This window comes from Gadus chalcogrammus, chromosome 23, assembly GCF_026213295.1.
Source record: "Gadus chalcogrammus isolate NIFS_2021 chromosome 23, NIFS_Gcha_1.0, whole genome shotgun sequence".
NCBI lineage: Eukaryota > Metazoa > Chordata > Actinopteri > Gadiformes > Gadidae > Gadus > Gadus chalcogrammus.
In genome coordinates this window covers 9,611,853-9,637,658 of record NC_079434.1, presented here as the reverse complement: position 1 = coordinate 9,637,658, position 25,806 = coordinate 9,611,853, and the positions used below count along the sequence as shown (strand labels likewise).

Genomic DNA, 25,806 nt, shown 5'->3' with positions numbered 1-25,806 from the left:
ATACAGGGAGTTCTATATATATCTCTCAGGTGCACAAGGCACGCACACACAGACACACTGTCAGACCTATTCTGTGTCATCATTCACACCTCTTAGCCGGTTTTTAGATCACTGTATACCACACCTTGGTTTACTGTACTGAAATACAATTGGGCCCCTCTGACAGTCGAAGGGGTTCACATTCTCAGGGAGGTCTTGCAGATTATGTCCCCTGATTATTTGTTAAACGGGGGATATCTCAGTAAAATAAAGAAGATGGCCAAATCTGTCTAAATTAGCTTTTCCAAGGTGGTTGGAACTTTACGACTGCTGACTACTGCTCACTCACATCGCATCGTAGGCGATATGTTCTCCTGCTAAACCAGGGGGTTCCCTTACCATTTAATATTGAATCGGTTTACGTTAGTTCGAAGTTACATCAATCTGGCCTACTAATGTTATTCAACGGTTCTACAAACCTAACACGGTGGCTCCTACGTTCCTATGAGCGCACACGTTCAATATTTCAACCCGCTCTCTCTGCAGGGGTCTTGTTATATCCATTACCCAGGTGTGAAGACCTTCTCAGCTCAGCAATTTCCCTGCATTGACATGAAACTACAGGGCCTGTTTTCTGTGTGTCTGTGCGTTGAGGCTCAAAGGTTCGCCTCGGCCTGGTTTGTGATCCTAGATCCCGGTTGGTTTGGACCAATAACAGACCGACCAATAACATGGCCCGGAGGTACAGCACCGTGCATACAGGCCTCGGGGAAACACTGCTGTCATGTTTGGTGTTGTGGGTCCATCTTGCTGGGCTGTCTGAAAGGTTAATGCTATAGGATTTGTAGGAGGTCATGAGGCTGGGGGACAGTTTCCAATCCACGCACAGCTAGTCCGAGCAGTCCATGGGGAGCGTCAACGTTTCAGAGTGCTGTGCGACACGCGTCATACCGCCGTACGAACCGTGAGCAATCCGGGATTGCCACATTGTTTTTTTGCGCAGGCTGGAGCTATCCAAACAGGGTGGATATGAATGGGGTTCTCCTCACCAGCCTGCGTGGCTCTCACATGGGAAGAGCGACCTGCAATGACCCAGCTCACTACCATACAGCTAAACACTTTGAACCTGTTGACCCTTTCCCCACAAGGGTGAAACTGATACGTTACATACGTTTTATATTTAGTATGTAATATACATATCCAGGGGTGTATGTATGTATACAGTATGTACACTTATAGATTTGGTAAGTCGTGTAGATCATATATTCCTGAGCTATAGCCCATAGATCATGTGACATTCTATTTATAGCAGCTAAAATTCCCAGAATCCTCCCTTTTATGCTTCAACAAACCAAGATTGAATTATATTTGTGCCTTTTATTGAAGAAATCAATACCTATACGATTTAACTATAACCCGCTTAAAACATTAAATTACATTTACTTGTGTCATTGGAATGGTTTATAGAAAGATGGCGATCTCATTCATCTCTTTAGCGAATGGCATCGAGGCTCACGTTAGCTTAGCATCATTCAGAACACGTAGCATCTCTTCCCTGGCACTGTCAGCTGCAGCTGGCAGCAGGCTCTGTTTTTCTCTGCCATGCTTTCCCCTCAGATAACAGAGGCAGGCTATTTGTTTACATCCAGTTGAAAGTTAATATTTAATAAAGGCATGTGGTTCTCGGCACATCGTGGCAGGTTATAAACAGTAATGTAATAAAATTGAAGTGATATCAAAATAAAGGTTATCCTACCAATTGATCTCGGCTCAACTGCCTTGGCAACCAAAGCACAACTAGGGTGTGTTGTTGTGACGTCTTATGCCACTAATGACCATCTATATTGCTTACTGGGGTTGAAATCAAAGCACTGTGTCCCAAGAGGTCTGAGGTGACTCCATTAAAAAGTTTGTTGTTGCAAACAAGAACATGACAAGTAGGTCAGAGTTAATAACATCCAAGTGTTGAAGCACTCCTGGCTGGCCCTCATTATTGCAGCGTTGCGTCAACCCTAAAACATTCTAAAACAGAACAGAAGAAACATTCTGAAATGTTAACAGTGCAAACCTTTTGTCAAGCCTCTGAATGTTACTAGGTTTACACTTTGTCCAAGAATGTGTTGCTCAGTACTGGGCACAAAGCAGTAGGGCTGAAAGAGACATTCTTGCCCCCTGATTTAGCAAAAAAGTCTGAGTGGATTGAGTACAGTTCAAGGTTTCACTCAATCCTTTGCACTTTGGCAGATTGCCCTTCCCTTTTACACTATCGTCATCTTTAAAAGCTCCTGTGGAATCGGCCAAGTACTGAAAGGGAGAAACAAGCAAACAATAGAAGTTATAGGGTCCAGGTTACGTTCGGTATGTGGAATTTTGTTTCAGGAAAATACCTTCTATTTTTTTTTTTTTTCATATGAAGTATTTTCCCTACTTCCTGTTACTTTTTTTCATTTATTTATTTCAGGTTATTTCCGAGTTGAACACCAGGCCAACCAGGGGATGGAACTTGTGCAAGGTGCACACGTGATGCTGCTGGTTTGTGTAGTCAGGCACCATAGCAGCTAATGTAAACTAGCACTCATCGCAGCTAACAGCAGCTAGCACACGTTAGCGTAAGCAGCCTCTAGCATGCACCGTCTCTAGCAATGGTAGGGGATACAATATTATCAGACATGGCAGCTAACGACAACTAGCCCTTATAGCAGCCACTAGCATACATAGAGGCTAATATCTGTTATCATCACATTGCAATAAACAATGATGAGCACTCAGATCCATTACCCCCGATTGAAGAGTGATCCAGCTTGTCTGGAGCTGCGCTGACCTCCCGAACAGCGGAAACTTTCACTCTCCTAGGGGCCCTGAGGGAGTTTATGATGCAGTCATAATAGAGTTATGATTTATTATACATGGTGCTGCTGTGAAATGCACTCTCACTCCAAGACAGTGGAGCCCAACCTAGGGGTCAGGAGCCCACTTGGGGACACTGGATACATGGGGTCATGGGAGATTCAGTGTTTCCCCCAGAAAATGTCTTGGTCAAGGAGCGGGGGGGGGGGGCTGGTCTCTCTTTCAATTCCATTCAAAATGCTTGATGCCATCACTTGTTGTGAACAGTGAATAATAAAAAATAATTAAAAAAATGTATTATATATTTTTTTTAGATATTGGTAGTCAAGGCGGGGCCCTATTATTGTTAAGGCGGCCGCCTTAACCATACAGTGCTGGGGGAAACATTGAGATTGCAGACTTGTATAAACTAAATATAGATAAGTGATAAAAAAGGTTTTTAGACTTAAAAGCCCTCATAGAGGTCCTTTAATATAGGGCAGAGTGCTTAGTGATTCATAGCCACTAGCAGCCTACTACTATTCACTTGGTGTGATGTGCATTTGCTCATTTGGACATTGATATTATAAGCAGATGTTGTTTGGGGTAAAACGATGAGGGTACTGTGATATGGGATGCAAAGGGGAAAAAAACATCTGACCTCAGAATCGGGAACCACTGATCTTATGCTGTGTATCTGTCAATGGTTCATTGGTTCCTCTTGCATCACAAATAACGCTGCCTTTAATCAGCAGAGCAGCTGATGAATGCTCCATATGTGTGATAAGAACATGCTATGCTAACTCAAATGGTACACTAGCTTGATACATACTAACATCAACATAGTGAATCTATTTCTGCAATGAAGCTAGATAGCATTAGCGGTTGGCACTAAACACTATAGAGTCAAATCAAGGCCAGCCTGCTTATGATGAAGCTCAGCTGTTTTGTTTTGAATGGATCCCATTCTGCCAGTGTCCGCGAGTGTAAATCCACGGCAGTATTACAGCGCTGTTGTTTAGAATAGATGTGATCAAATGTAGCATTTTCTTTATCCGTCTAGGTCAGTAAATATATCTACCTGATATATCTAGATTAACATGCAACCCACTGACCTGCTAGATCATCAAATTCAGGAAACATCTGTGGAACAATCTATGGGGGTTGTTTATAATACTTCCTCCTTATCATGCTCAGAATGAGATTGAGTCACGCGTACAAAGTATCACGCTACCGGGGAACTAATACAGTTAATATCGGTCAGTCAGCACAACATCAAACCCATTATCAACACCCGTGTCCTACCACCATGGGTGTTGGTGGAAGAAAGTCAAGCCCCACATTACGGGGTACCCCCACACTAGCCCTAAGCCCTCTAAGTAATGACAAGGAGAAACTCCCCAAACCCAGGGGAGAAGAAACGTGAAGAAGGAGCACAGAAGAGGTATCCCTCCTCTCGGAGAAGGTCAGAAGTATAATAAGTGCCGGTATGGGGAGATGTATAATGATGTTATAAATGAGACCCACGAAGGGATAAAGATCTTGTACTAAAATACTAATCATTAGTGGTAGTAACAGCCTCGGGGCTCAGCCAGCGCTGTGCTCTGCTCCCGCGGCCGGTCTGCCAGCCTGGTGCAGGAGAAGATGCGGTTGCCATAGATACCATTCTACCAAACAACATCATGAATCTTTGTGTCGACATACTTCCTGGTTACTCCTTCAGTCTGCCTCTGTTCCACCAATTGAGGCCAAGATACAGCCACCCTACCAACTCTCTCATTACAGCCTATGTCAGGGATGGGCAACTGGCGGCCCGTATCCTCACTCAGTGCGGCCCGCATCCTCACTCAGTCAGGCCCGCACATAATATAAAAAAAAAAGAAAAAAGAAGAATAATAATTGATCGAGTTACAGAAAACTCGGTCAAGAAAGAAGAAGAATTCATAGAATTCGAAGGTAAACCCATGCGTCTAGTTTGCTTAGAAGCGATATCAGTCATTAAAGATATCCACTTAAGTCGCCACTACAACTACTACAACTGCTTGTTGGGTTTGAGTTCATTGAGTTGTTGCACTTAATGTTGGGCCACTGTTTTTCAGTTTTTTGACTTCATTGAATGATGATGTATGTGAGCCCTTTGCACTGATAAAAATACTGACCATTCATGTGGCTGTTTGAGCATGGAAAACATGAAATGAATGTATGTTGGTTCAATTAACATACCGTACATAGGTTATGATTCTGGAGGATTTTTTAGGTAGTGGCCATCGCCAAAATGCACCAGAATACAGGAAATCATATCTACCAAATTCAAAATTGTGTAGCTTCTCTCAGCTCACGTTTAGTTGAAGTGTGCAGTCATGAAACTGCACACTTTATCATGAAAGTTGCCCATCCCTGGCCTATGTAGTCAAACAGTAACTCTGCCAGGCCAGCATTTAATTGATATTAGCAGCATTCCCACGGCAGTCTCTCTTCCCTAGAACTATCCCCCCCCCTCTCTTCTTTCTGGGTTCAGCAGTATAGTACCCCTCCTCTCACTTACGGATCTACCCTAACCCACACTCTGTCTGTCCCGCACAGTCGATGGGGAATCACCCACCCACCACCCATCTCAACGCACATCGACGCGGTCTGGGCTCACTGTGTGGCGCGTCGCTGTCCTAGCTCTGGGTGGTACGAAGAACCAGGGTGGGCTCTCTGTACGAGAGCTGCCTCCAGACAGCTTCTGTCTCTGGATACGTGGTTGCCAAGTGCTTGGATGGTTACTTCTCACCACTCGCCCGGGAGTAACCTCCTCCGCTGGAGCCAGGGGGCTGCGCCGCTGGGCTTTTTTAGGTGGCAACCAAACAATTAGACCGTGTGGATTTACAAACCAGAAATTGGGTAATCCAGTTGAGTAGATACTGGCCGCTCTGATGGAAAACTTTCAAGGAGCTGGGCTGTGCCAGGCCAAGCCAGAAACGCTCTGGTGCAGGGGTGTGTGCTGGGTTCTCCCCCCTCGTTGGTCCTGTGGTGGTACAGTAAGGCAGGCTCCTGGTTTTTACACAACCCTGTTAAATCCCCGCAGAGGTGATAATTAAAATAGCAGCCTCACTCGACCTGCAGTGCCCTCTGGTGCCTGTGTCACAGGTCGTCTGATTGGTGGAGGACCGGGGCGGTGTGGGGGGCTTGGAGGCGGGGGGTGTCTGATGCGGATGTTGGGTGCAGTTCCCTAGGAGAGCGAGGTCTGGTTATGCCTCTAATATATCGACCTCCATCAAAGCATCTTTTATTTATACACTCTGGGCCATGTGAATAATGGATACTGGTAATGGGGATGAGGTTGTTTCTAATATGTCCAAGCATATACTCCTCCAAAACACTTAAACTTCTCCCAATCCATGCTATGCATTAACCAATGGAAAAAAATCCTGTTAGGGTTTGATCACCGCCGACCCGTATACAATCTCTTCCCTCCTGCGTTTAGTCCTGCTCCTTTCATCCTGGTTTACTTGGAAACATTTGACATTGCAGGAACAAGACAAGGCTCCTCTTATCTTGACCTTGTGTTTTCTTTGTGAAGCTACACGCACACAATGTTCCCCACTAGGAAATGAGTCTCTGGACATTAGTTACTGTAGCTTAGGACTGTGGCTTTGTTTACAGGAAACTAGTGTTAGGATCATCAATACTTTTCCTGCCCTGGATGAATTTACCGTCAACATTTTCAACAGAGAGGAGCAGTCAGTTTTTCAGTTGTTTTTATGTACAAATGTTTTTGGGGATGTTTTTCTTGGACGTTTGGTTGAATTGACCATTATTTCCGAGAATGGCCGTGTCTTGATGGAGAGTTCGAGAAGATGCATTATTCTGGGAACTACAGTTGCCTTGGACTTCCTCAATCGTCAACTCATCGGAACTGACACAAAATGTGTTTTTCTTTTTGATCACTGGGTTGTTTTGCTTTGTCTAATGGCCTGTGCACAGCAGGACTAGCATGGCTGTTAGCTTGGACTTGGCGGCTGACCTAGTGTTGCTAACGTTAATTATACCCAAGTGGGGAATATCGCTTAATGGCCTATGGCAGGAATTTCTCATAGGTGGTCGTGTTTTTCTGGTGGGTGTTGAAGTTTGGTTGTCGAATAGGTACCCTCATTATGAATTAAACAATGTTTTCACATCAGATAATTATCAATGGGCTTCACCTCTGACCCCTCCTCTACCGTAACCACCCCTCTCCCCCTTCCACGGCTACATAACCATGTTGAACTAATCATTTCCAGAACGATTAGATAAAGGTGAAGAATGTGTTCTTTAGGGTTAAAAAAAGCACCCCTTTCATAAAACCTGAGGTGATTATTGAAGGAGGAGGAGGAGATAAATTATGCCAGATAAAGTTTGGTGAGCTAGAAGGAAGACCAGATAAAGTATACGGGATGCAGCTGGTACAGCATTATGCTGAGTGTAATGAGTATCCACTCTGTGCATACTCCCACCATGTCAAACAAGGTTCAACGTTGGCTTGACATTCAGGTTGAATGTCCTTCACGTCAGGCAGTGGACTTGAGGACCCAAACTCCGTTACACTATGACTTTTCCCTTATCTTTCAGAGGAAACCAAAAAAAGCTCTTGTTTGACTCCTGAACAAAGGAGCCTTCAGTTCTCTGCTGTCTACAGCTGGTACTGACCGGCGCCTTCTCCCATGGTCAAAGTCATGCTGCCCCAGGTACCACCAGGTTCATTTCACCATGGGACCCAATATCAGGTTCAACACTTTGGCTCTGCCATGCGCCATGGCAGAGCCATGATTAGTTCAACATGGTTATGAGCCATCTTCTCAGCAAGACAGGAGAATTAGGATCCTCCAGTTGCCTCGGCTGAACAGTAGTTGAACTGGTCTGGGCTGCGGCAGCACAGGAGGTAGTTCGTCTGGAAACCAAAAGGTTGCTTCTTTGATCTCGGGTTCCTCCGTTTTCAAGGTGCCCTTGAGCAAGACACTTTTCCCCTAACTGCTCACGACGAGCTGGTACCTGCCTTGTGACGCAATTCCACCGTCGGTTTTTGAATGTAAGGCCCCACGATTTGAGTGGCAACCGGTTAGAAAAGCGCTTTATCAAAGCAATTGATAACAGGTGGTCCAGTCCACTAGGCCGTGTTCCAACCCTACGCCCTGAAGGTCACAGGTACTAGCCCATGTGCACTTATCTGTGGCTGGGTACACAAGGAGGTCAGGCAGGGGGGTGGAGCAGGTCAGAGAGTGTCACAGTTTCCCCCCCACATTCCTGGCCTAGTGCTGGAGTGCCCTTGGGCCAGGCAACGCGTAACACCGTCAGCTGCAGTTGAGAAAAGTTGTTGGCTTGATTGACCAACAATGTAGTTGCTGCATGAATGGCTATATGTGTACGAATGGGTGAATGTCTCGATGAATAGGTCCATCAATGGATTTGTGTGTGTATGAAAGTGTGTTTATAATTTGGTGAGTTTGTGTATTTGTTTATGAAAGGCTGAATGTTTGTTTAAACGGGGGAAAGTGCAATCAATGGGTCAGTGCGTTTATGAATGGATGAATTTGTGTTTTAAATGGACGCATCTGTGTTGAAACGGGTGACTGTGTACACAGTCATGTGAGCGAAGAGTTGTGAGTGATTTCAGTGGGCCACAGGAGTTGTAAATACGTATGAATGCCGTCCATTTACCTACTGGCTGTAGAACGGATGTCTCATACGCTCATTGCAGCACCATTTTAATTTAGCCTGGGTTTTAATTAAGTCTGACTCATCAGGGAAGAACTTTGCTGTCAGGGGAGACGCAGCCAGTCATATAACTTTACTGTACCAGTTCAGGGCAGACCCAGGCTCACACACAGGCATGCGCAGAAGCTTACACACACGCACACGCTCACACACACTCAATCATCCACATGAGTGGGGAAATCTGGGGCAAAGCTCTGAATAAGTCCACACACACACACACACACACACACACACACACACACACACACACACACACACACACACACACACACACACACACACACACACACACACACACACCTCATACACTCATAGGCTCACACACCTCATACATTCATAGGCTCACACTTACACAAATAGGAGAAAACACATGCAATGAATGCAATGCTACACACATAAACACACGCACAATGACAATCCCCTGGAGGCATAAGTGAGATTAGAAACTAATTTCATATTTCTGAAAGAGTTGCTGTTGAAAAGGGAGCCAGAGAGTGGTTTGTCTTGCATAACTGGCTGTTCTTTAGTGTCGACGGGGGCCCATGTCTTGTCTTGAGCAGGGCAGCGTCCTCTTCTAGTCCCATCTGCAATCTCTCTCTCTCTCTCTCTCTCTCTCTCTCTCTCTCTCTCTCTCTCTCTCTCTCTCTCTCTCTCTCTCTCTCTCTCTCTCTCTCTCTCTCTCTCTCTCTCTCTCTCTCTCTCTCTCTCTCTCTCTCTCTCTCTCTCTCTCTCTCTCTCTCTTTGTTTCTGTGACTCTCTCCCCCTGTGACTACCGTGACAATAGAAGACATTGTGTGAGATGTAATCTATGTGTTGTAAAATGTGGAGACAGTCTAAACAGAGCCGGGCCTGTCCCTGTACAGAAGAGGCTGGTTCACAGCATGCAGAGGTTATCCTGCCCTTGATAATTCACGTTGGATTCACGATTTGTCGTTTGATTCATCATCTGTGATTTCTCTTCAGGTCAGGCAGAGGCCGGCTGAAGGTCTCTGGATCAGCCTCTGGATGCGCCTGGCATATGGCGGTTATAGTTCAGAGGATAACCCTAAAAACTTTGGCTCGTTTTAATTCATGAACAAAATTAGCATCCCGTTCTGCTCCATTATGCTTCTGTTTTGACCGTCTTTTGTCTGCCCCCATTTGATTGGCTGAAGTTAGAGCTGTTGAACACAATCACACGCCCCAAGACCCCCCGCCAGCCACCGCAGCAGATGAATAAACATGAAGAGGGCCATAGGCCTGGCTGTAGAGTTAGCTCTATCCTGGGTAGAGGGCCATAGGCCTGGCTGTAGAGTTAGCTCTATCCTGGGTAGAGGGCCATAGGCCTGGCTGTAGAGTTAGCTCTATCCTGGGTAGAGGGCCCTAGGCCTGGCTGTGGTGTTAGCTCTATCCTGGGTAGAGGGCCCTAGGCCTGGCTGTGGTGTTAGCTCTATCCTAGGAGGAGGGCCCTAGGCCTGGCTGTGGTGTTAGCTCTATCCTGGGTAGAGGGCCATAGGCCTGGCTGTAGAGTTAGCTCTATCCTGGGTAGAGGGCCCTAGGCCTGGCTGTGGTGTTAGCTCTATCCTGGGTAGAGGGCCCTAGGCCTGGCTGTAGAGTTAGCTCTATCCTGGGTAGAGGGCCCTAGGCCTGGCTGTGGTGTTAGCTCTATCCTAGGAGGAGGGCCCTAGGCCTGGCTGTTGTGTTAGCTCTATCCTGGGTAGAGGGCCCTAGGCCTGGCTGTGGTGTTAGCTCTATCCTAGGAGGAGGGCCCTAGGCCTGGCTGTGGTGTTAGCTCTATCCTGGGTAGAGGGCCCTAGGCCTGGCTGTGGTGTTAGCTCTATCCTAGGAGGAGGGCCCTAGGCCTGGCTGTGGTGTTAGCTCTATCCTAGGAGGAGGGCCCTAGGCCTGGCTGTGGTGTTAGCTCTATCCTAGGAGGAGGGCCCTAGGCCTGGCTGTGGTGTTAGCTCTATCCTGGGTAGAGGGCCCTAGGCCTGGCTGTGGTGTTAGCTCTATCCTGGTTATAGTGTCGGTAGTTGAAGGGAGCTCTCTATGACTGTTTACAAAGGCTTCTCTATAACTACAGTATATGGTTTTGAAGCTCATATTTTATGTGGTGTTAAGTTCACATTTTCCACGACAGACAGACAGACAGACAGACAGACAGTCAGAGTGGATTTAGATTTAAATTCCCACTGCTGCAGGATGTATGCACTTATGGTGATAAAATCCACTTTGGATTAAAGCGTCCACCGTTTATAATTTATTTTGAAGATGAATCTTAACGTTGTTCCTCGTCCCAGTCTACTGTGGACAGCAACCCAGACAGACTGGGTCTATCGCTCCGTAGCCCGATCACACTCTTCCTGGGACCGCTGTGGCCCACTAGGTAGTGAGGACTCCGGCCAGATCTGAACTCTGTCCAACCTCACCCAACCACCACCGCGTCTGGCCTTGGGGCTGTGTCACAGCTCAGACGCTGACTGAGACAGCACTTGTCAGACAGACGCTGTTGGTCTGCGATGGGAGAGTTGAATGTGATGCGTGGAGCCGTCAAAGTAGACCCCGGCCCCATCGGACCGGGAGGGTATAACTCTATGGACTTCAATCACCCAGCAGCCGTCTTGGTTTAATCGCTAGCTGGGTGGGGGCAACTTAACGCAGAGTTGGTGTTCAAGTTCCTCAGCCTAGCAGGATGCACACTCTGTGAATAAGGCCGTTGGACGGTGGGTTGTGGAAGATGTTAGGCTGTGATTTCAAACACTCTGGGTACAGGGATGGCTTGACTAAAAGAGATGGATGGATTGGCCCCATACTGAGAATATACCATGATAAAAGGATATTGTCTGTCCATTTTCTTTTTGTGTTGACTTCAGTGGGCTAGAGAGCCACCGATAAATGATTAATACGATCATAGCATCACCTTCTGCCCTTTAGCCCAAGCCTAGCATTAAGCTCTTAACAACTTCTCAGCGTCATCTCCTCTTAGCCACTAAGCCTTGCTTAACTTCTCCTAGTCTTTTTTAGTCCAACCAAGTGTCTCTTGAAACACCTTTCCGTAGCATCTGCTATTAGCCTTTTAGCTTCCTGTAGCATCTGTTATTAGCCTTTTAGCTTCCTGTAGCATCTGTTATTAGCCTTTTAGCTTCCTGTAGCATTTCGTATTAGCCTTTTAGGCTTCCTCTGTCATCTGCTCTCAGCCTTTTAGCTCCTCCTCCGATCCTCTCCTCCTTCCTTAGCCCCTACTCCTAGCCTCCTCACCTAGTCTCCCCCACCCCCCAAAGCCTCTCCCCTAGCATTTCCACTAGCCTCTCTGTGCTAACCTCGTACATCTGATCCGTCCTCCCCCGCTCATATAGGGAGAATACCTTGGCTGTCTGCCGGGAGGTAATTGGACTCCTTCGAGGGCTGCCAGGTTCTTAGCGTTAGCAGGCGGGTAGATCTGAATGGATCCCTGTCTGTTCTCAGAACCCTTAGCTGGCTAGCCTGTTAGCGCTGAGCCAGTGGAATTGAACCCTGATGAAGCCCATTAGCAGCCCTTAGCTCCTTACCTGCCATTGATATCCATTCTACGATCGATGAACCTCATAACAATGGATTGTGGGCGGCGGGCTGTTTGAAAGTTGGCAATAGTGGACATTTGGGAACACATGTTCTGTGTCTCTTCTCTTTAGCGTCTTTAAAAAGATAGGATATTGCACAAGGTGGTGTTTGTAGCACTTTGGAACAACATTGTGAGGCTGTTTGGCTTCAGGTTATTCCCAGGTTACTGGGAAAACCAGCAGAGTGAAACCAGCAGAGGTTTTGGTCTTAACTACCGGTAGTCTACTGGTCTCTAATGGTTTCTAGCGGTCTATACTTGTCTCTACTATTCTCTTCTAGTTTTGACTATCCTCAAATGGTTTCTGCCAGGTTCTACGGGTCTTTACTTGGCTTTTCTGGTTTACACTGGTCTCTAATGTGTTCTACTGGTTTCTGCTTGTTTATAAAGGTTTCTATCGGTTTAAACATGTCTTCACTGGTTTCTACTGAATTCTATTGGTTTATATTAGTCTCTATTCTTTTATACAGGTCTTAAATGGTTTCTAATGATCTCCACTTGTTTATTCTGGTACCCACTGGTTTCTACAGGGTTATTTTTTATCTCTTGGTTTCTACTAGTCTCTAATGTTTTTGGGCTTTTTACTGGTTTACACTGGTCTCTAATGGTTTATATATACAGGTATCTGCTGGGTTCTACAGATTTCTACTGCTCTCACAGGGCTTCTACAGGGCTTGACTGGTTTACACTGGTCACTGGTTTCAACTTGTCTATATTTGTTGATACAGTTCATAACTAGTTCCTTATAGATTCTACGAGTCTATTTGGTTTCTATTCTACGGGTGTTTTCTGGTTTGCTGGTTCCCCAGTGGTTCTATGAAGGGAGAGTCTAGGAGTGGGGGGCACTGGTTCTCTGAAGGGGATATCTATCACCTCCAGAAACACGTGCCGAAGGAACCTGGGGGCAAAGTGGGGAAAGGTTGTGTAAGAGCCCTTTAGATCAGGTTCTCGTTATACAAGCCACGGCCCGAGCCAACATCACACTTAAGAATAGAGGACTGCGTTGTTTGGACATGAACACACAATCCCCTGGGCCCACACGCCGTAACCACCTCCTTCCCTCGACCAATCCGAGGGCAGCATCCTGTGCGATGATGGTTGTGAGGTTATGAGAACGCTACCAGTTCTCAATATGCCAACGTGCGAGCGGAGCTCCGTCCACACCATAACCTACTGGGAGAACGTCTCAGAGTTCAGGCCTTGCTCCACTTCTAGGAAAAACAAACAGGGTGGCCACTGTGACGCCAAAGGAAGCAGACCAGCACACCCCGGTTCCTCAAAATGGACGGTGAAGCCGTCTCGGCCCGCAGCCTACCCTGCCTCCCTGTGTCAGGTCCATGGCTTTGAGTCCCAAGCGGAAGGAAAGGAACGTGGTGAGATTGGGATCTGTGTCGGAGATCTCATCCTGTGGTCGGAGTAGCTCTGGGTCCCCTCGGGGGGGTTGTCTCCCATGGCCCTGCCCCACACAAGACATTCCAGAGCTTTTCCCCCAGAGGGCCAGGGAACATTCTCACCACCGCTGTCTAAAAACAACCCATCTGGATGACTCTCTGCAGGCTCCAGTAGAGCATGTCTGAGGAGGTCTGGAAGCGTTATGGTGTGTGGTCTTCTGGAGTTTGAGATACTCCATTCAGTGGCATAAATACCGTCCTGGTGGTGGTGGGTGGTTGCCATGTCTGTTGCAGGAGATGGAGATGGAGGTGATGATGACGGCAGAAGATATGGTGAAGGTGGTGGGGTCAGGGGTGGAGACGAAGGAGGAGGTGGCGATTGTGACGGAGGAGGGGGCGGAGCTCTGGGAATGCCGGGAGAGATGGACAAGCTAGAGGTGGTGGAGGTGGAAGCGGTTGAGAACATGGAGAAGACCCCTAGAACGGGGCTTCAGTGGAAGGAATGGTCCTCAACACTGTCGTGGAAGAATTCACCGGCCCATTATATTAAAGTATTTTGCCATTCAAGGTCAATTTATCAGGCTGAAGCCGAGGCTTCACATTGACAAATTTAAATAACGACTCGAAACCTCTGATATTTGGAGGTCATTTCTTCATTCAAGTTCACGTCATATCTTGCCAACATTATTCATGAAGATTAAGAACCACTCAAGCACAATTTATCAACGATTTTATTACAACGAGGGAGATGGGATAGGTTGTCACACACGGCACTGCGCGACAGACAAGCCATACCTTTGTGCGGCTGTACGGGGTCCTAGCTACGCTGGTACTATGTATTATTATTATTATGGGATGTGTTTACGGAGGTGGCACCAGGGACCAGGCAGGGCTCTACAGACACGGTGGTGTATGTGAACAAACCCCCCCACTGTTAGCACTCCTACGGGCAGACATTTTGATTCCACGCGGCCTGGGCCCGCGTGGGGGGGGGGGGGGGCGTTGATGTCACCGCTGACTCTGACGTCATATGGTGACAAGGAGTATTGTGAGGGAGGAGGTGTAGGGGTTTAATACTCAGCTGTGAGGGGGACTGCCTTTTCCCAGTAAAGAACTAGTTGCAATAACTCCTTTCCCCCCCTTAGAGTGAGGAGTGGAGGGTGAATGCAACACTTTACAAACAGTTGATCACTTTATTGTTGCTTGGCAACCAGTTGGGTTCACCTGTTAAATATGTCTCAGTGGAAGAGAGAGAGGTGTCGGTGATCTATTTATTTATTCTTAATCTCTTTGGTCTTCTTCATGGTGATGCTGTATCCATGGTGCCTGGAACGCAGGCCACAGAATGATGGTTCTTTTAATCGACAGACTCTCCATCTGTCTCCTATTCACCCTCCGTCTATAACTCTTCCTCCCATCCTCAATTGATCCATCCTCCCTTTAAATGTCCATCCTTCTCTGTCACAAACAATCGAGGTCTGAACTATCTGTCTCTCTCTGTCTGTCTCGCCCTGTATCACTATCTGTCTGACTGTCTCTCTCGGTCTCTCTCTCTTTCTATCTCTCTGGTTTTGAGTGTTTGCGTCTCCCTCTCCGTCTCACTATCATTCTCACCCTCACTCTCCCTCTCATCTGCATCATGACATCACTGCTCATCTGGTGTGTTTACTTCCTGGCGGTACAGATGGGCGTCGGGCTGGCAGGCTGGTGTTCCCATTTTAATCTCTGTTGAGCTGTGAATTATCTCTACATACAGTATCTCTCTCCAGTCCTTCCTTTTCGACCCACCGCATGTACCTCTGGATTCACTGTGTTACACATGATCGGGAAAAGCTCTCGTGCAGCACACAGGATCATAACCTATTGGCTACGATCCTTTTGTGAACAAGTGACAGAAGATTACGAATTCATGAATTTCACCATTGCATATAAATTTTAACATTGCTCAGATTCCATTTGCGTGTGCTCGTGTTATTGTCATTGTATGGATTGTTTTTCCTGTTTTGGATTTAGGCACATTGTGACCCGCATTGCAATGCTGTACATGTTTTCACACGTTTTTTGTCTGTCAGTAACTTGGAGGAAGAAGCTACGGCGATAGCAATATTATTCACGGTTCAAGGTGTAATGCGGCTGCTTGTACTGTCGATCGGATCATTGGCGATCACAAGCGTTCTCAACAAATGCTCTGTTGTTATCCAGGGATTTAATAAGCCTGTTCTCATTGTCTAAGTATTTCCGTGTGTCTCTGCCGCCCCCTGCAGGTGAGCCAGGGTAATGTCCCCGGTGTGGAGAGTGCGTCTCTGGCCATGGACACGGAGGAGGGCGTTGAGGTCGTGTGGAACGAGGTGCTGTTCCCTGACAAGAAGGTCTTCAAGTCCCAGGAGGTACCGTCACACTCTTACGACCCGGGTGGTCAGGTGGGAGGGACCGATGGAGGGGGTTTGACTAGCAGCCGAAAGGGTCTTGGGTTCAGTCTACCTGTAGGCGTCCTTCAGCAAGAGGACCTAAAAGCCTCCCTGCTCCTTAGTGCATCTGAATGGGTTAATGTGAATTGTTTTGGATGAAGTGCCTGCTTAAATTAGTCTAATAATAAAGAGTGTGTGATGGTTGGTCTTGGTTTGAGGCTGCAGACACATGAGTTGAGACTAGTTAATGTTTCCATTGGAATCATTCCTTTATAGCAGACTTTATGCCTGTCTGGGACTTATGATTGACTCAAATTGAAGAACACATGACTTCACCACTAAACCTTCGACTATAACCTAAGTTTTTACACTTATTTACCTGGTTGTAAAACATATTATTTAAAATATATTTCTAAATATTGGGTTTGTATGTTCCCAACTGCATGAAGTTCCTCATGTTTCTTTGCTGGATATAACTTTCTGGTTCGTCCATTTCCGTGCTAGGACAAGATCAAGGAGATGTTTGAGAACCTGATGCAGGTGGAACACCCCAACATTGTCAAGTTCCACAAGTACTGGCTGGACATGAGGGAGAGCCAGGCTCGGGTGAGTTCACGTGGCGCCGTGTAGGGCTGGGCGATCAATCGGATTTTGATCTCGATTTCAATTTTAGCGTCAAACGATCACAAAACTTTTTGATTTTTATTTATATTTCTAAGTGTTTTATCAAAAGTGCAGAAGAGCTGGATACATATCGGTACACTCAGTGTTTTCCATACATAGAGCAATGTGTGGCGCAGCGCCACAGAAACGACACAGAGCGCCACAAATTGATTCAGCTTTTTTTTCTTTTTTTTTATACACGATTTTGAAATATAAATATTGTTCCGTTCATTCATCTCCCCGTAGCACTCTTTCTCCCGGTCATTCTCATTCGCACACCCACACAGAGACAAGCTCGCATACATGCCAATGGTGCGCGGGTACACTACCACTTATTGGATAAACCATCATACATGAACACACACTGACAGCTGATTCGCCCGCTCCTCCGGGATAGCAGCGGGATATTTGGCACAGTGAAGACGGTCGCGACATCTGGAGTTCACCATTGTGTACTCAAACACACCTGCCCAACATTATTGTTGTCTCATAAGAGATAATGTTAGCCTTTTGAACTCAACCTTATGGATATTGAACATCGCGCACCCTAAATCAGCATCTAGACAACGTTGGTAACGCAGCAAACGATGCGTTTAATGTGAAATGCGGTTATAGTTTAGATAGATTACGGTGTTAGACTGGGCACCCCGAGCTCGTTCTGCCGGCGATTTGTACTGTGCACCGTGGCAGTGGTGCTCGATCTGTGTGTCACGGTCCAAAAGTGTATATATTTGTTTGAGATTTGAATAAGAGTACATGTCGGATTAATTTGTTGAGACTGAAAAGGGGAATGCTGTATGCACCAATAACATGCAAAGGGAAATGTTTATTACAACACATTGTATACCGTAATGACGAATTATTGATTTGACTGCTATTTATTGGGAACACCCCTGTTACCGTATGACCTCCCTTCATTTAGGTTTGCTAACTATGTCACTAGTAAGTAGTAGTATATATTCCGACCATAACAGTCCAAATGCTGCCCTCCTCACAACTTGCAGGTCATTTTCATCACTGAGTACATGTCGTCAGGCAGCCTCAAGCAGTTCTTGAAGAAAACCAAGAAGAACCACAAGACCATGAACGTCAAGGTGAGTTCGAAGCCGCCCTTCCGTGGGTCTCCGGGCTGGTGGTGCTGTAGATACCGCCTGCCTCGTCCATCCGTCGAGGAGAAAAAGCAGCCCAGAGGTTTCTTGTTTGAGTCACTTTCCAAACTAGCTTCATTGTTCTGTGTTGCCCCTTCTCTGTCTGCCCCACTTATTTTACCAAAGCCAAACTGCCTTCTGTCATAGTTGGTTCCTCATCAATCTAGAATTAAACATGCTATAATAAGCCGCTATTGGGTTGTTTTTGGCTGGTTTGATTTCCAGTTAAAGGCAGCCTGCACAGCTTAGGCTGCCTTTAACCGGTGGGTGGCCATAGCATACTTTAAGCTGTATGTATGGCTCTGACCTACAGGCGTGGAAGAGATGGTGCACCCAGATCCTCTCGGCCCTCAGGTACAGAGACACCTTTCACAGCTTAACGTCTTGCCTTTGTTATTCTTGTTATTTTTATTGTTGATGATTGAGACTTATCGCATCTGAAGACATTTCTATATTCTTGCACATGAACAATAAATCCTCTGGAACTTGAACCTGACCTCTGAGCAGATATTTTGAGCTTTTACTCTGACCGACTGGAACTAAACTATCTCTCGCCATCGGCAGCTACCTTCACTCCTGCGAACCGCCCATTATCCATGGCAATCTGACCTGCGACACCATCTTCATCCAACACAACGGCCTCATCAAGATCGGCTCAGGTCTGGCCTCCCCCAAACACTGTGTGTTGCTTCAGCTCCAGACTTAAAGGGGAACTGTCAGCCTCAGCCAAAATATCAGACATCTGCTTCATAATCGTTTTTTTCCGCTTCCGGCTGCGGGCCTTCCGGCTAATGAAGCAGTACTTCCTTATATCATTAAAAAGCTGATCATGACGGTTCCCTTTTAACTGGATTTAGTAGTAGTAGTAGTTGAAGTAGTATTGTTTAATAATTGCTATACTACTATTAATATGTTTTATTATATTTAATCAAATTAAATGAATGAAATTGATAACTAATACTTAAACATGTCTTTACTATGTTCTTCTTCACAGTTTGGCACAGGTTATTTGTGAATGGTAAGACCCATACACATTACTTTATAACTATTACCAACTATATGTAATTATTTAATTTATTCGAAATACAACATGCTTTTTGTTGGACTGGCTGGCATTAACAGAGAGAATACAGAATGGTTTTGTATACAGGCTCTGTTGTGTGTTATTCCTTTTTCAGGGGAACTTTATTAACTTTATTTATCCTGAGGGCAATCGTTTGTCACAGTGCTGCTCCAGATAGAAAACAAAATAGAGAAAATAAGAATAAATTACAAACACAATCACAGTAATGCTGTCATATGCATATATACATAAGGAAGATATGTAAAGTATATTAAATGTGAAATATATGTAATTCGACGAATAAGTCTTTTTGGGGTTTTTTTTTGGGGTGTGTTTGAGTGTATATTGTAGAGGCTTGGTATGCTGGGAGGATGAGTATGTTTTCTGTTGTCTCAGCTGTGTTTCTCTGGCCTCCCAGTGTTCCCAGACGCCCAGGGGAAGGGGCGACCTCACCGGGACGAGCAGAGGAACCACCACTTCTTCCCCCCGGAGTACGGCAGTAAGTACAACAATAATACTGTGTGTTTTAACTGCATTGCTTTATTAAGGAGTTCACTGTGTGCACCCAGATCCAAGCCCCAAAGGGTTTACTTTCAGGCAGTTTATTTTTAGTTTATTAAAAGGTCCGCCCTTCGTTTTTTCTATATCTGGTGTATAATCGGTCCTCGTCCTTCCCTTCCTCCTCATCATCCTTCTCTTCTCCCCTCTTCCTCCTTTGACTCCAGCGAGTGAGGATGACTATGCCATCGACATCTTCTCCTTCGGGATCTGTGCTCTGGAGGTGAGACCAGCATTTCTGAGATGAGGTTGACTTGGTAGAGACACATCTTCCTAACTTTTTTATATGTTGAGCACAGCAACCGTAACAGAAGCAACACCCCACAGGATTAATCTAGGAATCCGTGTGGGTGTGTGTGCCAGTGTGCTTGCCTGCGTGCATGAGGTGTGTGTTCTCAAGTTCCAAGTGACCGTCACAGGATATATCTCGCCCACAGTCCACACTCCGAGTCAATCAGGAACCTGCTGAAAATCAGCCTTACACTGAATCAGGCCCGTTTTAAATTGTAACTTCGCTTTGTTACCTTTTAATACTTTCTTGTATAATAAAAATTAAATGTAAAAAAATCAACGTTCTTCCATGGCTTCACCAGATGGCGGTTCTGGAGATCCAGGCCAATGGGGACGCCGTGGTATCCAAGGAGGCCATCAGCAGTGCTGGAACCTCCCTGGAAGACCCCCTCATGAAGGTAGGTACCCCGACCCCAGACCACCCAGCCATGGACTGCGGAGAGACCCGACGGTCCGGCCCATCCGTCCTGGATGTTCTCCTGGCATTGTTTAACATCTCCTGCACAGCCTAGTTGGTCCCACTCCCGAGACTTGCCTCTGGGTTGAGATGTTCCTCACTCGTCCGTTTCTGATTGATTTGACCCAGTTTGACCTTTGACCCCTGCAGGAGTTCACCCAGTCGTGTGTGCGGCAGGAGGCGAAGCTGCGTCCCACGGCCCACGACCTCCTCTTCCACCGGGTGCTCTTTGAGGTCCACTCCCTCAAGCTGCTGGCCGCCCACTGCCTCATCAGCAACCAATGTGAGTCCCAGTCCTCCCAGCAGGGGTGTGGCAGTCGTAGGAGAGACTCCTCCCAGCAGGGGTGTAGCGGTCGTAGGAGAGACTCCACCCAGCAGGGGTGTAGCAGTCGTAGGACAGACTCCACCTAGCAGGGGTGTAGCAGTCGTAGGACAGACTCCACCTAGCAGGGATGTAGCAGTCGTAGGACAGACTCCACCTAGCAGGGGTGTAGCGGTCGTAGGAGAGACTCCACCTAGCAGGGGTGTAGCGGTCGTAGGACAGACTCCACCTAGCAGGGGTGTAGCGGTCGTAGGAGAGACTCCACCTAGCAGGGGTGTAGCGGTCGTAGGAGACACTCCTCCCAGCAGGGGTGTACCTCTCTTTCTCTCTCTACCTTTGTCTCTTTCTTTCTTTTCTCTCGCTTTCTTTCTTTCTGCATTTATTTTTTATCCTTCTGTGTATCTCTCTCTCTAGATCTTCTTCCAGAGAACTGTGTGGAGGAGAAGACCAAGTCGTTTGACCCCAACGCCGTGATGGCCGAGATCTCCCACAGAGACCGACCGGGAGTTCAACTCAAGTAAAACAAATTAGATTCTCTCACTTTATTCCTACTTCACTACATCTGATTGAATCTCATCGTATACAGTTTGAGCTATTGTTGTTTGATTCTAATACCTAATGACCCCTATCACAGTCCATATATAGAGCCCTGATGGGTCTTGCTCCTGGTCTTTATAGCAGAGTCAAGCCGTGTTTAATCTTCCTCCTTCTCTTCCTCACATGTAGATATTCACACGTGTCTCCTCTGGAGCTCGACAAGTTTCTGGAGGATGTGAAGTAAGTAGAATGTTGTTCATAGGGATTATAGCATTGAATCATAGCTTACGATAAAGAAGCATGTCATTGTAGCAAAGGGTTGTAGCAGTGCATTTTAACACACTGTTAGCCGGTCGACTGCATTTGTGCATTGTGTTGTAGCTTAGCATTGTAGCGAGGACTGAATATTGGTGGATGAGGTTGTTAACTAGATGCCTCTCAGGAATGGGATCTACCCGCTGATGAACTTTGCGTCGTCGCGAGCCTACCCTGTCCCGCGGGCCCTGTCTCTGTCCCAGGAGCAGGTGGAGGCCGTCAAGACCCCCACCCCCGAACCACAGGAGACCGAGACCCGAAAGGTGTGTGTGTGTGTGTGTGTGTGTGTGTGTGTGTGTGTGTGTGTGTGTGTGTGTGTGTGTGTGTGTGTGTGTGTGTGTGTGTGTGTGTGTGTGTGTGTGTGTGTGTGTGTGTGTGTGTGCATTTCAGTGAGCATATTTCAACCTAATAAAGTACAGTAAAACTATCTGTCTGTCATGCTGTCTGTTTGTACCGCTAACTATCGTCTCTGTCTGCAGGTCATTCAGATGCACTGTAATTTGGAATCAAATGAAGAAGGGACCAAAACTCATGTGAGTCACAAACTAGTTATGGGATCCTGTCCCTTTCAGCGTAATACCTGAACTCTTTTTGTTTGGGAGACGTGTCATTACCGACAGTATGATCACTTGAACGAACGTATGGATTTAAACAAGCATTGCTGTTCTCCTTCCCAGCTTTCCCTGTTTCTAAAGATGGACGACAAGCTCCATCGACAGCTCAGCTGCGACATCCTTCCAGGTGGGTCACCATCACCCACCCCACTCAGGGCACTGACCTCTTACCACCAGGGGGGATAATCGATCCACCTTTGACGTCACACGTGGGAGTGTCCGCCCAGACTTCTGATGCTAGATTCGTCCCTGAGTCTCCTGCCTGTTGGGCTGCACCATCTGGTGGAGGCTGGAGACCGTCTATCCATCACGCATGTTTGGGGATGGTCCCGCTTGTGATGTCACTACTCTAATGATTTTGAAATGGCATGTAATGAGCCCCACACCTGGGGTTGCAAAAGGAGCCCTTCAAACCCACGCACGTCTCTGTTCCTCTGGTTCTGCTTGTTACGGCTCTGTTTACTGGGATTAACACACTTCTTTTGGTCCCCTTCAGCGGACAGCTCCAAAGACCTTGCCAACGAACTTGTTCACTACGCCTTCATAAATGAGGTAGGTCACTTTCAAAACAAACATTGCAACTTACTGTGATGCATCCTTGATGGATACTGGTTGATCACTACAAAGAATATTAATATTGCTTTGGATGAATAAGTCTACAAAATAAATGATAAATTAATGGTAAGGAATCACTCACACTTCCTTTATGTTAAGTAAACGGTAACCATAGGAGTGACATTTATCTAAAAAGATAGACAGAAGGTTTTTTTTGTTTTTGTAATCACATGAACGCAGTATGGTATTTCGTTTGCTGTTTTGGAGTAATTAAATCCTACGGTATTTAAATGTCTTCTTCATGTAACTAAATGAGAAACTTGCGTTCCCTGTGCAGGAGGACTGTGAGAAGCTGACCCTGTTCCTGGAGGATGCCATCAGTAAACACCTGCGGACCCAGGCCCCAGGGAACGTCCAGTGAGGAGCCTGGGGCGAGGGGGTCCTGGTGGCAGGCAGCGGGCCCCCAGAGAGTGGGACCTAGCCAGGGCATGGACCACTGGACACCAGAGGGACCCCACTGCCAGGATCACAAAGGGAGTGGGCCCCAGAGGGAGGGAGAGGGACAGAGACAGAGAGAGATAGAGCAACAGGGACACAGGGAAGGGAGAAGGAAAGCAAGAGCCCAGCCTTAGATAGGCTCCATAGGCACCTCAAATCTAAGAACATCATTACGCCTCATGCCCTCTGCACCGTCAGTCAAAGGACTCAGAAGGTGTGGCTGACGGATGGGGGGGGTTTCCGGGGTCGTCAGAGCCCGAGTAGTGTCACAGTGCTTAAATTTGCATACGTGATCTGATTGGATGACGGATCCGTCGCTGCCGAAAAAGTTGACAATTGTTCAACTTTTGACGGAGCCTTCAGTGCACGGATCCACAATGCATTGCGCGTCCGTCCCCATTCAAAGTCAATGGGGATCAGTCAACGGACGGAGGCAGTGGGCACACGAGGCGTTAGAGTACATTATTAAAGCTATGACCATCTACTCAACACGGTAGATGATCCACTTGGAGGCCCCTGTCTACGAGGGCTCTGTCGCCTCTAGATATCCAGCCCTCTTGGTTTTCCATCAAGATCCTTCCATTATATCCCTTGAAATTGGATGTTTTACACCCTCCTGTATTTCAGCAGGAATCTACACTAGCGATAAACATGTGCAAACCCTAGCGAAAATCTGAAAAAAATATTTCAATATGAATTCGCACAAATTCTTTGTAAGAGTTTTGATAATATGTTAAGGTTGCTTTGGTCGATCTTTGCCCTCTCATTCCATGACTTTGTTCTGAAGTGTCAGCTGAAATGTGAACCTCAAGGTCCAGCCCGTCCTGGCGTCTCTTCAATGGGCCGACGGCGAACCTTTCCTAGCACACATTGTGCACACGACTCCATGCATGAATTCCCATCAGAGGATGTTTGTGGTGCTGGCCTGCAGGGCTAGTCTGCAGTGCTAGCCAGCTGTGCTAGTCTGTTAGCGTTGTAATGCTAGCCAGCATTTTAGCCTCTAGTGCTAGTCTGCAGTCTAGTGCTAGTCTGCAGTCTAGTGCTCGCCTATCATGCTAGCCTGTAGTGCTAGCCAGCATTCCTAGCCTTTAGTGATAGTCTGCAGTCCAGTGCTCGCATGTAACGCCATCCTGTAGTGCAAGCCTGTAATGCTAGCTTATAGTGCTAGCCTGCAGTGCTAGCCTTTAGAGCCTGCAGTGCTCTTAAGGGCTCTCACCCGGAAGGTTTTCCTGAAAGCCAAAGACTTGTGAAGTGCCTAAGATGGCCGCCACCCTGCGACTGAACTTTTGCAATTGAGCTGCTTCGCACAAAACCTGGAGACTTGGAATCTGTGGAAGCAAATGCTAGTGGTGGGTTTTCAGACTGCTGTGTTCTATAAATGTACAAGGGCGGTCTTTGTGAGTGCGAGGGTGGGCGTTAGCGCGATACCTGGTTAAGAAAGTGCCATTGCCGTCTGTTGCTACTGTACATTGGAATAAATAACTGGCTATGGGTTGTTGTTTTTACTCCTAACTATATCAGTCAACACTAACATGCAGATCATAATGTGTGTGAAGAAAGTGTACTTCTGTATGTCTGGGAGAAGGGGAGTTGGACAGAATGTGAACATGCGTTTCAAAGTCAAGCAACCAAGGATTTTTGTTTGATAATATAAATATTACTACATGATTGTTTCTCTTAAATATTCTCATTTCTAAATGATGAATTCTTATTTAGATTTGTTTTGGCCCAAAGTGAACATGTATTCATATTTTGTTTCTGTTTGTCTGTATAAACAGGAGCCGTTTCTGTAGCATGTAGACATGTCGAAGCTTCTGTGTAAACGGGGTTCAGAGGTCAAATGTGTGGTTAGTCAATTCAACACTCATTCTAATTATCCAATTATTGTGAAAAGGTGTGGGTTTAAAAGCAATACTGATGTAACCCAAACTGGTGAAAGTGAGAGATATTTTTCCTGCGTCAGCTAGAAGCTTCCGGTGAATGTATAGATACAGCTGGACATACTATAACTGATTACTATTATAGTATGTGTTTTCCTTGGCAGAAAAAACTGTGGGGTGGGAGTACACGTACATAAGTCCAACTCATCTCTAGCCCTCCAGTTCTAGACAATCTCCCGTTGTAGAATGGTCATCCTAGGAGGTATGTGGCTCCCCACAACCCTCATGTACAGTACATGGTCTTCAACTCCAGACCTGATCGCTCTGGTTCTGCCGATTACAGAGGAGCCAGGATGTCACCGGCGCGTGTTGTACATATTTATTTATGGATTTCAAAGAGGTTTTACTCTCAAGCTGCTCTGCTTTTTGCTCTTGTGTTTCTCTGATCAGCAGCATGTTAATAAAGCCTGACAACTTTGGGAACTTTGCATCTTCAGTATTGCCTTTGTTATGAGTGGCCAGAGTCCTGGCCCAACATATGAATGTTTAGACTGTGCAAAAACAAAACAACAACCATCCATATCCGTCTTATTTTCTGTTTTAATAACTTCCTGTTCCTGTGAATCTATTGAATGAAACTTGGCTTTGGATGTGATATTTTCAATATTGTAGCTATGGCAACTACAGAAATTCTAATAAAACTATGTGACGTGATCATGTAACCATAATGATTTATATTGGTTATTACTGTGTAAGCATGTACAAATATGTATTGGTCCAGGACAATAAAGCTTAATCCGAACTATTATATCAAAAAGATGAAATATGCCACACAACATCAACGGAGGAGACATTTGGAACCGTAGACCTATGTGTTTACTATACTACATTAATTTGTCATTGACAAATAGATTTCTCTGTTCAAATCATGTGGGTGAGGCCAACTATATGCGCTTTGAAATACCATTCCGATAAACATAAACCAGAA

General features: G+C 46.3%; 1 protein-coding gene across 1 annotated transcript in view; it reads left to right on the top strand.

The window, feature by feature from the left end:
• The window catches only part of LOC130377166 (nuclear receptor-binding protein 2-like), a 31,679-nt gene extending 6,000 nt beyond the window's left edge, over positions 1-25,679 (top strand). Inside the window, exons 2-18 of the mRNA XM_056584179.1 lie at positions 15,774-15,896; positions 16,422-16,523; positions 17,585-17,674; positions 18,042-18,082; positions 18,293-18,387; positions 18,723-18,746; positions 19,210-19,290; positions 19,517-19,572; positions 19,943-20,038; positions 20,248-20,380; positions 20,834-20,936; positions 21,146-21,196; positions 21,399-21,534; positions 21,751-21,804; positions 21,949-22,012; positions 22,382-22,437; positions 22,778-25,679. Of these exons, the coding sequence (XP_056440154.1) occupies positions 15,774-15,896; positions 16,422-16,523; positions 17,585-17,674; positions 18,042-18,082; positions 18,293-18,387; positions 18,723-18,746; positions 19,210-19,290; positions 19,517-19,572; positions 19,943-20,038; positions 20,248-20,380; positions 20,834-20,936; positions 21,146-21,196; positions 21,399-21,534; positions 21,751-21,804; positions 21,949-22,012; positions 22,382-22,437; positions 22,778-22,861 (1,389 nt within the window). The 3' untranslated portion in view covers positions 22,862-25,679. The remainder of the gene's footprint in view (positions 1-15,773; positions 15,897-16,421; positions 16,524-17,584; positions 17,675-18,041; positions 18,083-18,292; positions 18,388-18,722; positions 18,747-19,209; positions 19,291-19,516; positions 19,573-19,942; positions 20,039-20,247; positions 20,381-20,833; positions 20,937-21,145; positions 21,197-21,398; positions 21,535-21,750; positions 21,805-21,948; positions 22,013-22,381; positions 22,438-22,777) is intronic.
• Positions 25,680-25,806: the final 127 nt, after the last annotated feature.